This window comes from Eschrichtius robustus, chromosome 19 (assembly GCF_028021215.1).
Source record: "Eschrichtius robustus isolate mEscRob2 chromosome 19, mEscRob2.pri, whole genome shotgun sequence".
Lineage (NCBI taxonomy): Eukaryota > Metazoa > Chordata > Mammalia > Artiodactyla > Eschrichtiidae > Eschrichtius > Eschrichtius robustus.
In genome coordinates, this window is record NC_090842.1 from 34850624 (window position 1) to 34868674 (window position 18051).

Consider the following 18051-nt stretch of genomic DNA (forward strand, 5'->3'; position numbering starts at 1 on the left):
CGGAGCCGAGAGCCAGAGAAGGGGGCGTGAGCCAGGGGCCCCGAGCTGCGGCTTCCGAGCGGCTGCGGCCGTTTCGAGCCCCCCAAGTAGGCTGAGTTGAGGGATACCCTTCCCCATCCATCATAATTTCCAAACCAGGCGTTTGGGCATTTAAAAACCATTAATATTTATTATTATTTTTTGTGCGGCAGGGGGTAATTTGAAAGCTTTTTTTTTTTTTTCGAGGGGTGCTGAGCTTCGGCGCTCCCGACCGCCTCCCGGTCTCCTCCCCCCCGAGACCCCCTCGACTCCAGCCCCGTCCCCCCTCCTCAGATGGGTTCATTGTGAGCTCCGCACCGGGTTGCGTAGCCGGACGCCTGCAAACTTTGCACAAAAATCCGGCAAGGGGCGGAGGAGGAGAAGGAGGAGGAGGGTGAGGGTGGCGGTGGGGTGGGGAAGGGAGGGAGGGAGGGGGCCGCAGGGGCCGGGGGCCGGCGGGGGGTGGGGAGGAGGAGGGGGGCGGCTTTTTTTTTTTTTTTTTTTTTTTGCATAACTCGGCTCGGCCGAGTGGCCTCCGGACTCCCCGCGCCGCTGGGACCGCCGCTGGGACCGAGAGCCCCCGGCTGCCGCATTGCAACAGGCAGGGCCCCGGCGCGCCCCCCGGGCCTCCCCCCGCCCCGGAGCGGCCTCGGCCGGCCCGGGCCGCCCCCCCAAGGGAGGCCGCCCCGGACCTGCGATCCGCTCCCCACAGCTGCCGACCCGGCTGCAAAAAAAAAAGTTTCCGAGAGGCAGGAGGAGGAGAAGGGGGAGAAGGGTAGCCCGGAGCGGCGGGGGGCGGCGGGGGGAGCCGGCCGCGGAGGGCGACGAAGCGCCGGGAGCCCCGGACATGTCCAGGCGGAAGCAGGCGAAGCCGCGCTCGGTGAAAGGTGAGCGAGCGAGGCCCAGCGGAGGCGCGAGCGAGCGAGCGAGGAGGGAGGGAGCGAGGGAGGAGGGACCGGCGAGCGGGCGGGCGGCCTGGGACCCGAGCGAGCGAGCGGAGAGGAGGAGGAGGAGGCGGAGGAGGCGGAGGCGGAGGCGGAGGAGGAGGAAGAGGAGGGGGAGGAGGAAGCCGCGAGCCGGAGGCGGAGGCAGTGGAGGTGGAGGGGGCACACCGCGGACACCGTACCCGCCCGGACCCTCTCCGGGCCCGGCGCCGCCGCCCGCGGGGGACCCGGGCCTGGGGGCGCCGCTGAGGGGCCCTCGCTGCTCCCTCTTTGCGGGCCCCGGGCCCACGTGGCCAATCAAGGGGTGCGGGCCCGACTTGGCGGGGATTGCGAATCTCGGCGGCGGCGGCGGCGGGCGGAAGGAAGAGGCGGTGAGGACGGGCGCCCAGGAGGCCGGTAGCTCCGAGGCCGCTCTTGCTGGGCCCCGGGCCTTGCCGCCTTTCCTCGGTCCACGCCTTGTCGCCCCGGGACGCCGAGGGCGGCGGGCGTTGCTTGCGCGCGCCTCGGGCCCCGGCCCTGGCCGCCGGGAGCCCCCTCCCCGCCCCCTGCCCAGGCCGCCCTCCCGGCACGGGCCCCCACACTTCCTGCCTCCTCCACCGAGGCCAACCGGGCCGGGAGCCTCCGTCAGGAGTTCATTGTCTGCGCAGCGCCGGCGGGACGCGGGTCCCCAGGGGAGCGCAGCGGCTGCCTTGCGCGCCCCTCCGCGGAGAGCTCCCGCGACCCGACCCCGGGCACCCACACCCTCGTCACCTAGGCCGGCTTCCCTTTTCGGGTCCCCGGAGTGCACACGTTTGTGAGGACACACCGCCCCACATCCCCCTCTTCTTGTCCTTGCCTCGCATTCTATTTCTACCGAGTGCCCGCGGCCTGAGCGGGCCCCTGGAGAGCAGAGGCCCCGGGGAGATGCCGCATGAAGGCAACTGAGCCCCTCCCCTGTCCTTCTCTCCCCACCCGCTGCCCTCTCCTGGCCTCGTCTGCTGCTTTGTCCCCATTGCAGTCCCCCCCAGGTGGGTGCCCGGCCTCCCCCCTCCCCCGCGCTGGGAGATGACAGAGGAGGGACAGGATGAGAGCCGCTACGTCTCTGGAGCCAGGGAGCCAAAAGTCCCGAGGCCCTTGTCCTCTCCCAATTCCCTTGATGACCTCTGGCCCGAGCCCAGTTCTGCTCTGAAAAGTTCATTTCCTGGAGGCCTGCGCGGGAAGGCGCAGGGGCCCCTGCTCCCTTCCTGCCAGCCTTGCTCCTGGCTGGAATGACTGGGACTGCATCTGGCAAGGAGGGTCTTGAGACACCCGCCATTGCTTTCCTTCCAAAGTCCCAGGAGATCGCGGGCACTCGGCTCAACAGAGATTCTCCCTATCATCTTAGAAGCGGACTAACTCAGTCCAAACTCAGCAGCCCGCCTGCTCCCTTTCCTCTTTTTCCTTGAGATAAGTTGGTCTTGTTCCCCTCACCCTGGCAGGCATCCCGGTCCTGGATAGCCTGACCTATTCCACAGAACTGGAGGGTCTAGAGGGTGTTCTGGTTGAAACCAAAATGGAGACCTCAATAAGGGGATAGGAAAACGCTAGATGTTTGTCCTTTTGCTGAATAGAAGGGTTCTCGGTTTGAAATAATATTTGATTTCTTTTCTCTTTCCCTGGTTCACTGCTCACTCCTTCAAGGGCCACTTAAGGTGGCCCAGAGGAAAATGTACAATTGGAGTCTCTGGTTGGAAAAACAGTTTTATCTAACTTGGGCAGTTGATTTTGAGTTAAATCTACGTATAGAAGCAGATTTTTTCATAGAGGAAGATGCAGAGCTTACCTACCTCTAACCTGAACCCATGCCTCCATACCTCTTTATTTTAGAAGGCGAGGCACAGAAAGCAAAGGTAGAGCAATTTGCCGGGAACAGATGGGTGGGTGTTTCAGAGTTGCTGGAACCTAATTCTAAAACCACTCTGTGTATCTCTGAGAAAGACTCAAGAATCAGTCTTCAACCTTTCATGGAATGAGCTTGGACATGATTTTTAATGAATGTCTCTCTCTTTCTCAATGTGTATATGTACATGATGTATAGCAGAGAATTCAAGCTAATTGATGGGGGGAAGACAGCAAACTGGGAGCAAGACTAGTGTAGGCATTTTGAGAAGCGTTGTAAATATCAACCACACAGCGCCTTTCGGCCCTTGGAGTGTGAGATCCTCTGTGTCTTCTCGCGATTCTTTGCATTTTCCAAAAGCAGCTCCAGCCCTTGTCTCTCACCATTTTGCCATTTATTCAGTTTACTGGGGTGAACAGGGTGGAGATGCCCCCACTTATGGGGGAGGAATTAAGAGAGAAGATAATTTGAATAGATAAGAGTTACAGCAGGTGATGGATTTATTGCTTTTCAAGAACTGCCTCCCCTCCCCCCCCTTCTCAAGCAATATTCAAGTGTGTGCTTGAGTGTGGACAGCTCCGTACCAAGTGTTTAAAATGACAAGGTCTTCACCTTTAAAGATGCTTCTTAAGGAACAGTGGTACCTTTTAAATTTTATTTTATTTTATTTTGCCTCCACTGCTGTGTGTCAGGGCTAACGTAGAGGCATTGTGGACTTCCCCAGTCTGCACATTACATGCTGTGAAAGTTGCTTGGCTGTATAGTTCGTAATTGATCTAGCAAATGTGAAAGCCCAGAGCAGGAAGGAAAGACAGAAGTGTAACAATTTCTAATGGATGCTTAGAAAGTGTGATTTGAAAGCAGGGCATGACAGGTCTTAGTGGGGGCGTCTCACTTCCCACTCACAGACACAACCTCCCTTCTGGAGTGGGGTCACTTGTCCCCTCTGGATGTTTGTCTTTCTCTGGAAAACCCAGCTCCCAGGGAGGACACCCAACAAATAGGGAAGGGTGCTAGGCAGTAGGGCAGCGGGGAGGATAGCCTCGTTGGTTGTCAGAAGCCTTGTGATTTAAAAAAAAAAGAACCACACACACCAAAAAAAATATCAGTGTTACAAAAGTCACATTTTCTGACCGATTTCTCCCTCCCGACACCATCCTCTCCCTTTCTGTTTCCTGGTGGTGTGGTGTGGCTGTTGTGAGATGATTTGTTCCCTTTGATAATCTCGGCCTCATTCTCCGGGGTTGTTCCCATCACATCTCACTGATGTTATTTTGGCCGATGATATCAGGTGGTTTGTTAACCTACTCCCTTTACCCACACTGCCTCCTCAGATCCACAAAACAGCCTCTCCATTTATGTGGAAAATTAATACATCTTTTTTCCCAGGCTCAGCTTAAAACTTTTGAATAATTGGTAATACTGTTGATTTCCTCCATCCAGCAACTGCCTGTTAATTACACTTCTTAATGTTAATTAGCACTCAGGCTGTGTCCATGGACCTGCCAACCACAACATTCCAAAAGTACCCCCAGTGACTTTTCTGTGCTCCCCTCCCCTTCTCTGTCTTCCTCTCCTGTCAGCCCATAGCTCCTCCAAAGTCCATCTTATAAATTTGGTGGTCTAGGGACTTAGAAACAGTGTAGTTCGCCACTGCTCGTGTTTCCATGGAAATAATTGAGTTGTAATAAAAAGAGGCATTCTGAGGTTACAGGTTTCTTGATTCAGCTGAGACCACATACAGGTGTAAATTGTCCAGATTTGTTTGGCTAAATGTACATGATCTTGTAGGAAGGGCAAAACAAATCCTTTATAGGTTCTTTAGCTTTCTATGTGGATTGGGGCAGCTAACATTTAATCCTAACATTTAATCCCCCCTTCCTCAATTAAGTCACCAACTCCCAGCTTTGGGAGGACCTGTCTCACTCTAGAAAACATCCTTTATGTCTAGTAATTACTGTTTAGATTCTTCCACTTGTTTCCTTGCAAAAACTTAATAAGCAATAAGATAACTATGTGTCTTGGACAGGAGGACCCTGCTAAACGTTTAACCAAAAGGTGCTGAGTGTGCATCGCACGAAAGGTGCAAAATGCTGGTGACTTTACAGTCATGAAGTAATTGCGTAGAACCATCCTGGCACTGTTGTGGCCTGCTACAGCATGTTAACAGAGGAGGGGGAGGGGGAGGGGGGGGAGGGGGAGCAGGAGGAGGAGGAGGAAAGTGGAGTGCAGCATCTGATACAACGTTCCTAGCTGGAGACTAAAACTGCAGGTCTGGTTCAGTCTAATAGAAAGTTGCAATAATTGCTATATCGGTAGCCAACTCTTAAGCTGGTGGCTGTGGAATTCTTCCCCTGATGTAGGATTTAATAGTCTGGCAATTAGATGCATTGATTTCTCTTAACTGTTCATTTGGATGTGTAAACGAAAGAAACCTGCCGCCGATGGAGACGGGCCGCCTGGCTCTTGGAACAAGGCTGATTTAGGAGGTGGTGGTAGGAGAATGGATTTTTCAAGGCAGTGTTGGGGCCAGTTCCCTCTTCTTTTAAAATTTCAGCCCATTTTGCAGTAAAATGAACAGCACCTGTTTTTCAGATACTGTTTAAAAATAAACAACGGTGTCCAGTTCTGTCTGAAAAGTAAAAACATCCTCTTCTGCAGATGTGTATAGAGTAACATTTCTGTCTTTGAGTGACGGGACTCACTTGTGTGTTTTCGGCAGATGGTCTGTTAGGTACCAGAGGGAAAAGTCACAAAACACCTTGGCTCCGAGTTCCAGAGGGACCTCTTGCCAGAAATGGAGTTAGTTCTCTCTCCCCCTCCTAGAGGCCTGGGGTCACCTAGACCACAGTAGCTCTGTCAAGCCCTGAAGAGGTGTGGGGACATGGTATCTTGGACCCCTTGGCAGCTGGTGGGCTATGTGACTTAAGTGGCTTGGAGAGAGGGTAGGTCGCAAACGTTAGCACCTCTTAACTCCCTGCTCCTGGACCTGCAGGTTTCTGTAAGCGTCACTAACTTCTGACATGCAGGCATCTAAAACTGTCTTGATGGTAAGCAAGCAGAGGAAGGCCAGCTTTCCTCTTGGCCCTACCTTTTTTTTTTCTAACGGAGGTGGATGGGTGGGTTTAGTTAACTCTTTGTTTGCCCGAGGTTAAAATGGACTTACCTTTCCTGGACATCGTCCGTGGTACACTGGTATTTGCAAAGAATATTATCTTCACATCTCGAAAATGTTTGCAATAGATATCAGGGTTCCTTTCTTATCTGAGGGTCCAGGGTAATTACAACAGAATGCCTTGAAAACTGTTTGTGGGCTCCCCGTTACTGTGGGTAGCTGGGGAAGACCTTGATACACCTTGGTTAGTGAATTTGACAGTTTCTGCAAATTCCTGCATGTTAGTCGGTAATCAGAGTAGTTTTGCACCCAAAATGGACTAATTAAGCCCGGATTGGTTATATCCCGATTGAAGTTTTTGGCGCCGTCAGCTCCCTCTGACTGTGGGAGAGGTAGGGTGGAGTGGAGCGGGGGAAATGCTGGCGGAAACTTTTGATACATCGCTTACCTGCCGGGGATCGGTGGCAGCCAACGATTGGGGTTGTACACTCAGTAAATAAAAATACTTTACCTCTTTCAAGGAGCGCCAATTAGCTGATTGCTCCGTGTGGCTGTCTTTAAGGAGAACGCTGTTTTACCTATCTTCTTTTACAAAGGTTTGATTTTTAATGTCTTGTGAAAAGGATTCTCTTTGTCTTGATTGCTGTCAGGAATAAAAGCATGATGGTAATATCCCTTTGAAAGCTATTGTATTGTCAGCCCTGGCTGACAGCAGGAGGGCCTCCCAGTGTTATAGATTAGTGCTGTGAAAACACTGACATTTTCTTTGTTACATTGCTGTTGTTCTACTTGCAAAGTCAATTACACAATGTCAGAGCTCAGTTACAAGTTGACTTTGGAACTAGCAATGTCTTTTCATTCTCTTCTTAAAGATATAATTTTCCTTTGTTGTTGTTGTTGTTTTGTTTTCTTTCTCTCTCTCTTTTTGACCTGCTTCCCTCTGGTGACCACCCCCTCTGCCCCCTAAGAGTCGGAACGTGTTAGCTAGGCAAACACACTCTGGTTTCAATCGTGGCAAGTCAGATTCAAAGACTGCTACATCATTATCTCTGAATTTTTCTGCTCATTCACATTTCAGTGGCTTCTTATTGATATAGTGACTACAGCAGCCAAGATACATAAAAAACCCATCAAATGAGATTACGGTGTTGATAATCTCTTATCAAGTGGGCTGCTCTGGATTTGGGGTCCTTAAGGTTGGCAAATTCCAGGTTTTCTTTCTTTTTTTTCCTGACCCCGGGCTGAACCAAGTTTCTGGGTTGATGGTACCCCCAGCAAATAGTTCTTTGCTGCAGAAGATTTGTAAGTATTCTGATCTCAGAGGCCAGGCCTGGTGAGTTTTAGACTTAGAATCCTGGATGACATCATGGTAGGGATAGAAGAGTCTCGTAAGAGGACCTTGTAACCCACCCTTCTCCCACTGCAGACGGCCAATGCGAAATTATAAGGCTCTCCAAGGTACCTTTACTGGGTGCCCTTGAACTCAGGAGTGATTTTCATTCCCGTCTTAAGTGTGTGAAATCCTGCTGCCTAAGGGGAGGCAAGCTTGAAATGTCCAAAACTGAAAATGGTCAGGGTGGATGTTTTTATTTACGCCCCTCCCCCTCCATCCCTGCCTTCTCCAGGAAGAGAAAACCAGAAATTCCTTAGTTCTCTGAACCTGGCTGCCAAAGAGGCAACCACCTGAGAGCGGACAGAACTCGGGGCAAGGAGACTGCTGCCACTGACTACAGATGACAAGGACGCTTCAGGAAACTCCGGCCGAGGACACTAATTGTGGGCCCCCAAAGTTGTTATTATGAACTGCCAGACAAGAGCCCGTGTTCGCCAGCGATTTGTCAGGACTAATTTTGTTTTTCTCCAATAATTGAAAATTAACGTCTTGAAGTGAAAGCAGATGTTCGTGTCATCTTCTGAATTGGGATATAAAATGGGGCTCTGTAGATGGGTTCACTAATTTAACAGTAATTTCCCTCTCGCAGCTAATGGGGGTGTTGGGCTGACGCTACCTGAGGCGGGGGTTGGGAGATGAGAGCATCGGCTGTACCAGTTGTGCTGTCTGAGGTGGCGGGAGCATTCGTTTTGGAGGGAGAGCATGGTAAATAAAAATATTTCCTGGGGCTATGAAACCTGGAGAATTCGTTAATTTGCATACTTATTCGTGCAAGAGATATTTATTGAGATGATTCAAGGCTTTATGCTGGAAAAGGTGAGGGAACCTTGGTTTGGGAAGAGAGTGGATTCCTACAGGTTAGAGGATCTTTGGCGCTGGGTTCGTTACCTTCACCTGGAGTAAAGCTGGTTAAAATTGCAGATTCCTGGGTCCAGATCCTAGAGATACTCACCCAGCTGGTCTGGGGAGGGGTTCAGAACTCATTTTTTTCCCCTTTAAAAAAATTGAGGTAAGGTATACATAATGTAAAATTTACCATCTTAACCATTTTTAAGTGTCCGGTTCAGTGGCATTGAGTAAGTTCGCATAGTTGTGCAACTGTCACCACCGTGAACTTTCATTTTTAGCCAACGCCCAGGTGGTGGTGGGTTGGGCGTGGTCTTAACCCATCATCCTCGGAGAAGGCCATCCAGTGCAAGGCCTGCATTTTCCAGGGAGAGATGAGAAACAGAGGCTCCGAAGATGAAGTGACTTGGAGAGCTGGTGATGCTTTTCCTTGGTCTGGTGAGAGAGGGGAGACTGGAGTGCCCGAAGCCCGGGCAGGGCAGATTAGGGCTCCATCAGGGCTGGTGGGCTGGGGGCTGGGCAGGATGTGTGCTTAGGAGCTGTTGAGTGATCTGGTGACCACTCTCAGGATGAGAACACTTGTTCTCTCTCCTTGGGGGCACCGTTCCTCTGGAGACTGAGACTGGCAGGTGTGAGGTTGCCCTGCAGGACCCAGATAGCCCCTCTGACTTACCCAGCCCTGCACACTTCAGGCTGGTTTGTCTGGGATGGGGAAGGGGAGGGACAGCTGTTGTGAAATGGCCACTTCGTTGCCTTGATTTCCAGTCGCAGCTTGCCCACCAACTCTGGCCCGCAGGTCTGGGTGCTGCAGATGCTTATACTGTTCTCCTTGGAGGTGCCAGGTACCTTATTCTTCCCCAGTTTTTTTCTGAAATTGAAATTTGCCCTTTCGTTACCTGGACATGAATTATTTTTTGCAGCGTTGTCATTCCCTATCCTGCTGTGAGGTTTATCTCTTCTGTTGATCCTAATTAAATAAAACATACTGTCCACCTAACTCCTGTTGCACTGAATTTTACCTGCCTGAGACAGAGTGATGGCCATCTGGGCTTGGTTAGGGAGCAGGGCATGGCTGGATAAGGGAGCTGGGATGGTAGTGGCTGTCACATCCTGGCTGGGTGTACCCCCTTGGCCTGGGGGCTGCAGGACCTCATGGCCACCAGCAACATATAGCATATTTCTGGTTCCTGAACCTGAGATATTGCTTTGTCCCTAGCCCCATGGGGCTGCAGGTCTGAACTTGGGGAGGGGAAAGACAATCACCAGCTCCAGAGAGTCCCCAGGGAGAGGGTAAGGGAGGAGAGCAGGCTCCCAGGGCAGGGGGATGGAAAGAGGGGGCAGGCTCCTGTCGCCTGGGATGGAGGCTGCAGAGAGCGCTGGGTTCTCTGGGGAGCCGTGAGCAGAGCATGTGTTCTCAGTGCCCGGGACATCTCTGCAGGTGCCCTGTCCCCTCAGGGAGAGAGGGACCAGCTAGGGGCCTGGCACGCATTTTGGGAGGACTCTACTATTTTTGCCTTTGAACTTCTCAGGATCCTGAAAATCCCATGTTGAAGAGAAACCTTGGAGGCCACTTCCTTCAGACTTCTTGGAGTGTATTTATGGCATCCTTATTTCCATCCAGCCTGGACTCACACACTTTCTGTCTCAGGGAGCTCATGACCTCTATGGCACACCTGTGCATTTTCAGTTTGAATTTCATGTGTTCTTCTTTCTGTGAAGCTGCCGTCTGCCTCCCGTAATTTAGGTGCATTGGTTCTGGGTCTGTCTCCTGGGGCAACAGGGAGTAACTCAAATCTCCAGTCCCCAGAGCAGCCCCGTTGAGAGTTGGCAAACCTGGCCTTGCTTTACTTGCCCAGGGGGAGGGTTTCTTTATATAGGATGCAGTCAGCCTGGTGGGCTTCCAGGACGCCACTCTCATTTGCAGATGATCTTGACTTGGGCTTCTGGGTCCTTGTGTTTAAAAAGGATTTGTTAGGTGAATGAGTAAGTGTGTAAACTGTTGAGGGAATAAATGAATGGGTGGACAAGTGAATGAGTGAATAGTGAACAAATGATTGGTTAATGACTGGATGAATTCCTAGATGAATGAGTCAGTGAGTGAGTGGGTGAACTGATAGGGAGCACCGATCATCTTTATGGGTGACTTGGGCTCACAGCTGACCAAGTCACTCTCTGGTGGTCTCTCCTGCCCCCCTTCCCCTCCCCCAGTCTCTATTCTGTTCAGGAGGTGGGACATGCTCTCTCTGGAGGACTGGGAGCCCTCATGCCCCTTGGGGTTGGGATGCTTTGCACCCATTCTCCCCCTTTATCCTCAGCCCAGATAGAGGCAGGGGTGTGTGTAGTACTCTCTGCTATGAGATCGTAGCTAGTTTATTGAAGCTACCGTGCCAAGCATTGTGCTGGATTGTAAAACATTGTTTTCAAATGATAAAAGCAATATGAGATTTTCATACTAACTTTAAGTAAAACAGAACTTTTAATTGACTAAAGGCCCTTCCTCTCACCCCTTCCTGCCACAATCCCGAGGGGGCTTCAAAGTGGACATATTTGACCCAGCTTGGTGCTGGCCAGGACTCTGCAGTCCAGCCTCCATTAAGTGGCCTTCAGTACCTTCTGCATCTTTCAGGGATGGTTTGCCCTTCAATAGCACTAGGAGTGAGGGATGGGTTGGGAGAAGCAAGCAGGAAGGAGAAAAATGGGATGTGTTGGTGGGGAAAACTGCCAATAAAATAAAACTCAGTGTAAAAAAGAAAGACCCCCTACTCACTGAAGGTGAGGTCAACATTGATTTATTTCTCTGGAAGGGGAGGGTTGTGGTTTGGAGGAAGCATGCTCTGTGATCTTGGGCAGGACAGCTCCCACTGTGGGCCTCGGTTTTCCTGTCTATGAAATGGGATGGAACTGGTTGGGTTGGCTATCTGTCTTAGATGGTTTAAGATGTTAATTCCTGGAACATAGGAATGGGAAAGCACAAGATGCTTTGGCTTTAAAATAATACAGACTAGAAAGATATTGTCAGATATTTTCAAGATACTTTTTAAAGTGACGGGTCCGCAGAGCAAGAACTCCGAAGTGGCAGATGTGGGGGATCCGCCAGCAGGGCAGCTGGATCCTCCCTGGCTCCCACGGCCCTTTTGAGGATTGAGGGGAACATTGGATAAGAGAAAACATGTCAAGGGCTTGACTCTGATGTCGGTATCTTTTCACGTGTCTGACAGTTCAGCCTGAGGTGCCCCTGGCGGCCTTTGCCAAGCATCCTTGGAGCAAGCCCCCTGGTGCTCCTCTAATCCAGGGGCAACGTGGGCGGAGAATGTCCAGGTCCTACATATGCCCATCCAGAGTCACCATCATGGCCGGCCCTGATTGCGGGGAGGATATGGAGGGTTAGTGACCAAGCGCTCACCTATGCCAGGCCCTGCCTTCAGCTCCTCCCACGTGTCCCCCCATCAGTTCTCACAACAGCTCTCTGACTTATCTTCTGGGCCTCAGTTTCATGGATGCACAAACTGAGGCCCAGAAGTACCTTGCCCAAAGTCACACGGCTGGAGGGGGCAGAGCTGGGATTAGCCCAGGGCTTGTCCAACTCCAGAGCCTGAGTCAATAGCCATTCCCTTTACCTATAACAGCCCAAGGGGCCCAAAAAGATAACAGAGAAGCTCATGCTCTCTCCAGGGGCTGGAGGAGTGCCTGGACTCTGGGCTAGGAGAGAGGGTCACAAGTGAAGGCACAGGAGGTTTGTCCTGCTCCCCACCCATCTGTGTTCTCCTTTTGGGCTGTCCATATCTGCATCTTAAAAAAAATGATTTACACATCTTAAAAAATAATTTAATCTCTCCCCCTTCTCCCCCAGGGATGAGCACTGTTATCCGCAGTTATTTTCCTCCCAGACCTCTTCTGTGGTGGATTTACACAAAAACATATGTATAGACACCCGTGCATACGTAATTTTAACCTAGATAATATCATATAGTGCTTGACTACACTTTCTCTTATTTGCTATTTTCACAAAACAGTGTTTCCCATCTTGGTTACACATTAGTAGCATCTTAGCACTTAAAGAAATAACGTTACCTGGGCCCCACCATGGACCAAATAATCCAAACTCTTTGAGGATGGGGCCCTAGGTCAGTTTTTTTTTTTTTTAAGCTTCCGTGGTACTTTGACTGTGCAGGGTTAAGAACCATTAGTGTAGGAAACATCATATGTTAGTGGTACAGACTACTCCACTTCAATAACCATAATGCTGTAGAATGGGTGTACCAGCATTTATACACAGTCCTCTATTGATGGACATTTAGTTATTCACTGTTACACACAAGGATGCAGGGAGCATCCTTGTTTATAAATCTTTGTGTTTCTTAGGCTAGATTCCTAGAAGTGGAGTTATTAGGTCAAAGGGTAGACACATAAAATTTGAAGGATATTTCCAAATTGCCCTGCACAGAGGGTGTACCTTCAGTAATAGTGTGTGAATGCATGTTTCTCATAATCCTTGCCCACATGATGTATTCCTCTTTTCTTTTCTTCTCCTTTTCCTCCTCCTCCTTCTTTCCCCCCTTTTCCTTTTGGCCAATCTGGCAGGCAAGAAAGAGCTCATTGTTTTTTTTTTTTAACGAAATGCTATTTTTTAAAAAAATTATTATTTTTTAAAATTTATTTATTATTATTTGTATTTATTATTTATTTTTGGCTGTGTTGGGTCTTCGTTTCTGTGCGAGGGCTTTCTCTAGTTGTGGCAAGCGGGGGCCACTCTTCATCACGATGCGCGGGCCTCTCACTATTGCGGCCTCTCTTGTTGCAGAGCACAGGCTCCAGACACGCAGGCTCAATAGTTGTGGCTCACGGGCCCAGTTGCTCCGCGGCATGTGGGATCCTCCCAGACCAGGGCTCGAACCCGTGTCCCCTGCATTGGCAGGCAGATTCTCAACCACTGCGCCACCAGGGAAGCCCCAGCTCATTGTTTTAATTTGTACTTTCCTGATTGCTAGTGAGGTTGACCATTTTTCTTATCTTTATAGAACATTTTTATTTCTTCTTTAGAAAGGGGAACTGAACTGCAGTCTGAATGTGGAGCTTGGGGGTTTGGGCAATACTTTCCCTCAACGAGTCCTTTAGTCATGCTCTTCTTCCTTCCATCCATCATCCATCCATTCACCCATCTATCATCCATCCATCATCCGTCCTCCATTCATCATCTATCCATCCATCTGTCATTCATCATCTATCCATCCATCCATGCGTCATTCTTCCATCCTCCTCTCCCTTCCCCTCTTCTCCCTCCCCTCTTCTCCCTTCCCTTTCTTTCCTTTCCATCCATCCATCCATATCCTGAATATCTTACCCAGGTGAGTATCTTTGCCTGGGCTCCAAGGAGGATGTAGAGATGAACCAAATGGAGGCCATGCCCTCAGGAAGCCCACAGTCTGGAGAGGACATACAACCCTAACCACAGGGCCCAAGATAAAGGTGCAGGTTGAAGGCTGAGAGAGGTTGGAGGGGTTCCCTTGATAGGGGGAATCAGGCAAGGCCTGGAAGAAGGGGTAATGTTTGATTTGGGTAATGTTTGATTCTGTCCAGAAAGATAGAATCACAACACCCAGAGCAGCTAACATTTAATGAGCTCCCCCTGTATGCAGGCACTGGACTGTGCATTTTTCAGGCAGTATCTCATCTCATCTTGACACTCACTTCTCACTGCTCAGGTGGGGGCCTTAGACTTTTTTTTTTTCCACAAGAAATAACAGATCTTAGAGAATCCTTAGCTGAACTCCCTTGTCATGTGAATGGTCAGACTTTCCCAGAAGGGCAAATCAGATGTCCAAGGTCATATGATGACCTTGTGGCAGAATTGTGCCTGGGGGCAGGGCAAGGATGAGTTGGGGGGATCTTGCTGCTGCCACTGACCCTGGCCAGGGTCTGCCTTGGGAACATCCTGGACCCCCCCAAGCTGTGGGGGTGTGTGGGGGGGATTCTGAACAGGCAGACCTGGACTCCCACTTCTTACCCACCCACTTCCTCATCATGTTACCGGTGAGCCTCAGCTTCATGTTCTATGAAATGGGAGCTCCCCTCCCAGGAGAGGTGTGAGAAAGAGCCTTGTAAAACTGAAACGGCCATCGGGAGGGCTGGGCTGCTCACACTCTGGAGCAGCCTAACTTTGCCCTTCTCTCTCTCTCTCACCTGTACATTTGTGCTTCGAATGCAGTGCCAGAGGAAAATGCTTGGGAAAAACCTAGCTTTCAATCTGTCACCTGCTGGGATCACCCTACCCCCCCACCCCAGGCCCGAGGTGCCAGGTTGTGAATGAGGTTTCTGCATCCCTCATTCTCCCCACCTCACTAAGGACAGCTGTCTTTCTAAAGGGGGGCGCACCGGCCAGGCACAGGGAAGGGGATTGTGTGGGCTGGCGTATGCCCCAGATGGGAGTGAATGTGTGTGTATGTGTGCCTATGTGCATACATATGTGAGGCTGTGCATGTGTGTATGAGCTCGAGTTCGTCTACGTGTGCACATGTATGCATGCATGTGTGCATGTGCACGGATGTACACGTGTGAGCGCCAGCCTCCATGGGGAAGAGGCTCTTGTCATTGCTTGCATGATTCAGACCATCAGTAGGGGGGTAGAGAAAATACACATGGGTGGTAGACTTTGTGAATTCAGTTTATATCCATTCATTGAGATAATTTTGGAGCACCTACTACACACCAAGCACTATGCTAGACTTGACTTAGCTAAAACAAAGAAGCAAGTCCTTTCTCTGTGCTAAGATTCAGTTGACATCTGTGAAGTCATGGCTGTGAGGGTGAGAAATGAGTTTATATTCTTGTTTCCCAAAATGTATTCCAGGATTTCGTTGATGTTCCACCAAAAGAATAAAAAATATTTTCTGTGGCCAAACACATTTGGCAACCACTGTGTTAAACAGAGTTACAAGTTTTTAAAACTTTCAGGGCTTCTCAGAGTCTTTCAAATGCTAATATGGGATTCTCTCAGACCTGTTAATAGTTTCTGATTTTCAAACTTACTTGATCACTTGTCAGGGAATCCTATGACCTGGGTACAGTTTAGGTTTCTAGGCTTTGAAGGTCTACTATCATTACTGGTTTGCTCATTCATTCGTATGTTTATTTATTCATCTCACACATGTTTATTTTTTAATTTTTTTAAAATAAATTTATTTTATTTTTATTTTTGGCTGCGTTGGGTCTTCGTTGCGGTGCATGGGCTTCTCACTGCAGTGGCTTCTCTTATTGCGGAGCACGGCACGCGGGTTTCGGTAGTTGTGGCGCATGGGCCCAGTTGCTCTGTGGCATGTGGGATCTGCCCGAGCCAGGGCTTGAACCCGTGTCCCCTGCATTGGCAGGCAGACTCCCAACCACTGCGCCACCAGGGAAGCCCTCACACATGTTTACTGAGCACCTACTATGTGCCAGGCACTCTTCGAGGTGCTGAGGCCACAACAGTGAACAGACAGAAGTTTATTCTAGTGGTGGAGAGAGGCCATCTACAAGTACATGAGTCAATAACATAATTTCTGGGAAACAAAGCAGGTCCTGGGATAGGCAGGGAGTGGTGGGGAAGCCCGGGCCATCTGGGATGTGACACTTAAGCCCAGGGTGATGGGGGTTTGGTCATGAGGGGAGCTGCGGGCTGGAAGCCTTTGCAGTTGGTGCTTTGGAGGGGCTGGGCTATGTGGGAGGTGGGGGTCCTTCCCTGGGCCTCTGCCTTCTCAGCTGGGAGGACACACCACTGGCTCAGCCCTCTGTGGTTTCTATAGCACAGTCAGGGCGCAGAGAGATGCTTCTCTGGGTGGTGAGTCAGTCTGATGGGGCTCTTTCTGAGCAAGGGTGGCTTCCGAGCACCACCTGGCAGAGCCCCTGCCCGTCCCGCTCACTGCCGGGTCCCCAGTGCCTGGCACCGGACCCACATTCCCATCCCCATCTGACAGATGGGAAAATGAGGCCAGGAGGCTCCCACAGCCCATTCCCTCAGAGGCCCAGCCCAGAATCCAGCGCTTTTCCAAGCCAGGGCTGTGACCCGAGGCTGATGGGGTGGGGAGTGCAGAGACTTCTAGGACGGGAGGTGGGATTTGGGGGCCTCAAGGACCCTCCTGGGGTTTGTCTGCAGAGTTGCCCGGTGTGATCTGGGTCCCGGGAGATGAGGGAAGTGGAACGGAGAAGTGGTGGGGATGGGGGAAGAGGTCAAGGTCAGTGGGAGAGGGCGAGGCCATCCGGGAGATCCGGGGTTGGGGAAGCGGCGGGAGAACAGATGGGGAGGGGGCATGGGGGAGGGACCTCGGGGCCCGTCCCGCCCAGCGAGCCAGGCCAGCCGGCTGGGCGCTTGGGAACGCGGCCCCTCCCCGGGCCCTCGTCTGCCCGCCCCGCGGGGCGGCCCCAGGACCCCTTTGAGGCGGCTGTCCTGGGAACACGTCGGGCCGCCCCCCCGCCCGGGAGGGCTCCATGGCTGCGGCGCAATAACTCAGGCCCAGGTTTGGGCACAAAGCGGCCGCGGCGGGGGGCTGGCTGGGAAGGCTCGGGCTGCGGCGCTCGCTTGTGCTGCCCGGGTGGGGCCGGGGCTTGTTCTGCACCGCGGGCCGCCTCGCCGCCCTCCCCTCGGAGTCTGGGGCTGGCCGGGCCCAGCTGGCGCCCCCAGAACTCCTGAGTCCCCGGCCCAGAGCCGGGGGGCGGGGGCCGGGGGCGGGCAGGAGGCGGCGGCTACGTCTAGCCCACAGCCGGGTATCGGCCGGTGGGTGGGCTGCGGACCCCGCTGGCCAGATGTGCGCCTTGGGAGGGGAGCCCGATGCCGACTGGAGCGCTGATTAGCCCGCAGCTTTGGGGCGGGGCTGGGGGAGGGCAGTTGACCGCAGTAGGGACGATCTCTGAGTGGATACAAATACAAAGTAAATGTCCTCGATTGCTTTTGAGCACTTCACATTTAAGCTTCACAGCAGCCCTATGAGGTAGGACTGTGATTATCCCCGTTTCACAGAGGAGGAAACTGAGGCACACGGTGGCAAAACGAATTGCTCAATGTCTCACAGCTGGGGCCAGACAGGATTTGAACGCAGGCGCTCTGACCCCGGAGTCGCGCTTTGCCCCTGCCTGGCGCCCAGGCGCACATGTATGGGGATTATGGGCGTGGGAGTGCAATTCTGAGTTTATTTGTACCTGTGTATGTTCAAGAAATTACAGACAGAAGATTTACAAACAGATCTAGTGATTCTGGGTTTGCCACTTAAAATTCACTCACTCATTCATTCACTGAATGGATACTTCCTGACTGCGTTCATTCCCTGGATGCATATTTCTGATTCTGTGCTAGATCTCATTGGTGGGTGCACAGTGACAAATGAAAAGAGCTGCGTCCCTGCCTTCACGGAGCTTGAAGTTTAGTTGCGGGCAGGGTAGCGAGCCTGACAATAAAGAGTGAACTGCTACACTAACGTGCAGGTGGGGTGGCCCGCAGGTCTTTTCTGGGGAGTCCTGGGGCAGGCCCCTGGACCTTAAACTTGAAAACCCTGGAGGTTTGCACAACCTCTGAGTGCAGAGAGTGGTTCCAGAGGTTCTCACGGGCACCTCCAAGTACCCAGGGAGTAGGTTGGGGGGTTCCCTCCTCATTTTCCAGATGAGAAAGGGCGATCCAGAGAAGCCCACAGCCTGGCCTTGGCTCACACTGCACATACGTAGCAGAGTTGGTGTCCGCTTGTTAAGCTCCTCATTTCCAAGGTCCCCATGTCCCATAGACAGGGGTCCTGACCCCCAGGCCCTGGCTCACTAGGGCCTAGGGCTTCCTCTGCACACCGTTAGGGTTGGAGGTGGAGGGTAGGCCCTGATGCCCCGTCACTGGCACCCAAATCCCTGAGCTATCCCCATCCCT

At 51.8% G+C, this 18051-nt stretch overlaps 1 protein-coding gene across 1 annotated transcript in view; it reads left to right on the plus strand.

Moving 5' to 3' along the window:
- The first annotated feature begins 860 nt into the window (after nt 1–860).
- The window catches only part of ZNF423 (zinc finger protein 423), a 329943-nt gene continuing 312752 nt past the window's right edge, over nt 861–18051 (plus strand). Inside the window, exon 1 of the mRNA XM_068527822.1 lies at nt 861–905. Coding sequence (XP_068383923.1) covers nt 866–905 — 40 coding nt within the window. The 5' untranslated portion in view covers nt 861–865. The remainder of the gene's footprint in view (nt 906–18051) is intronic.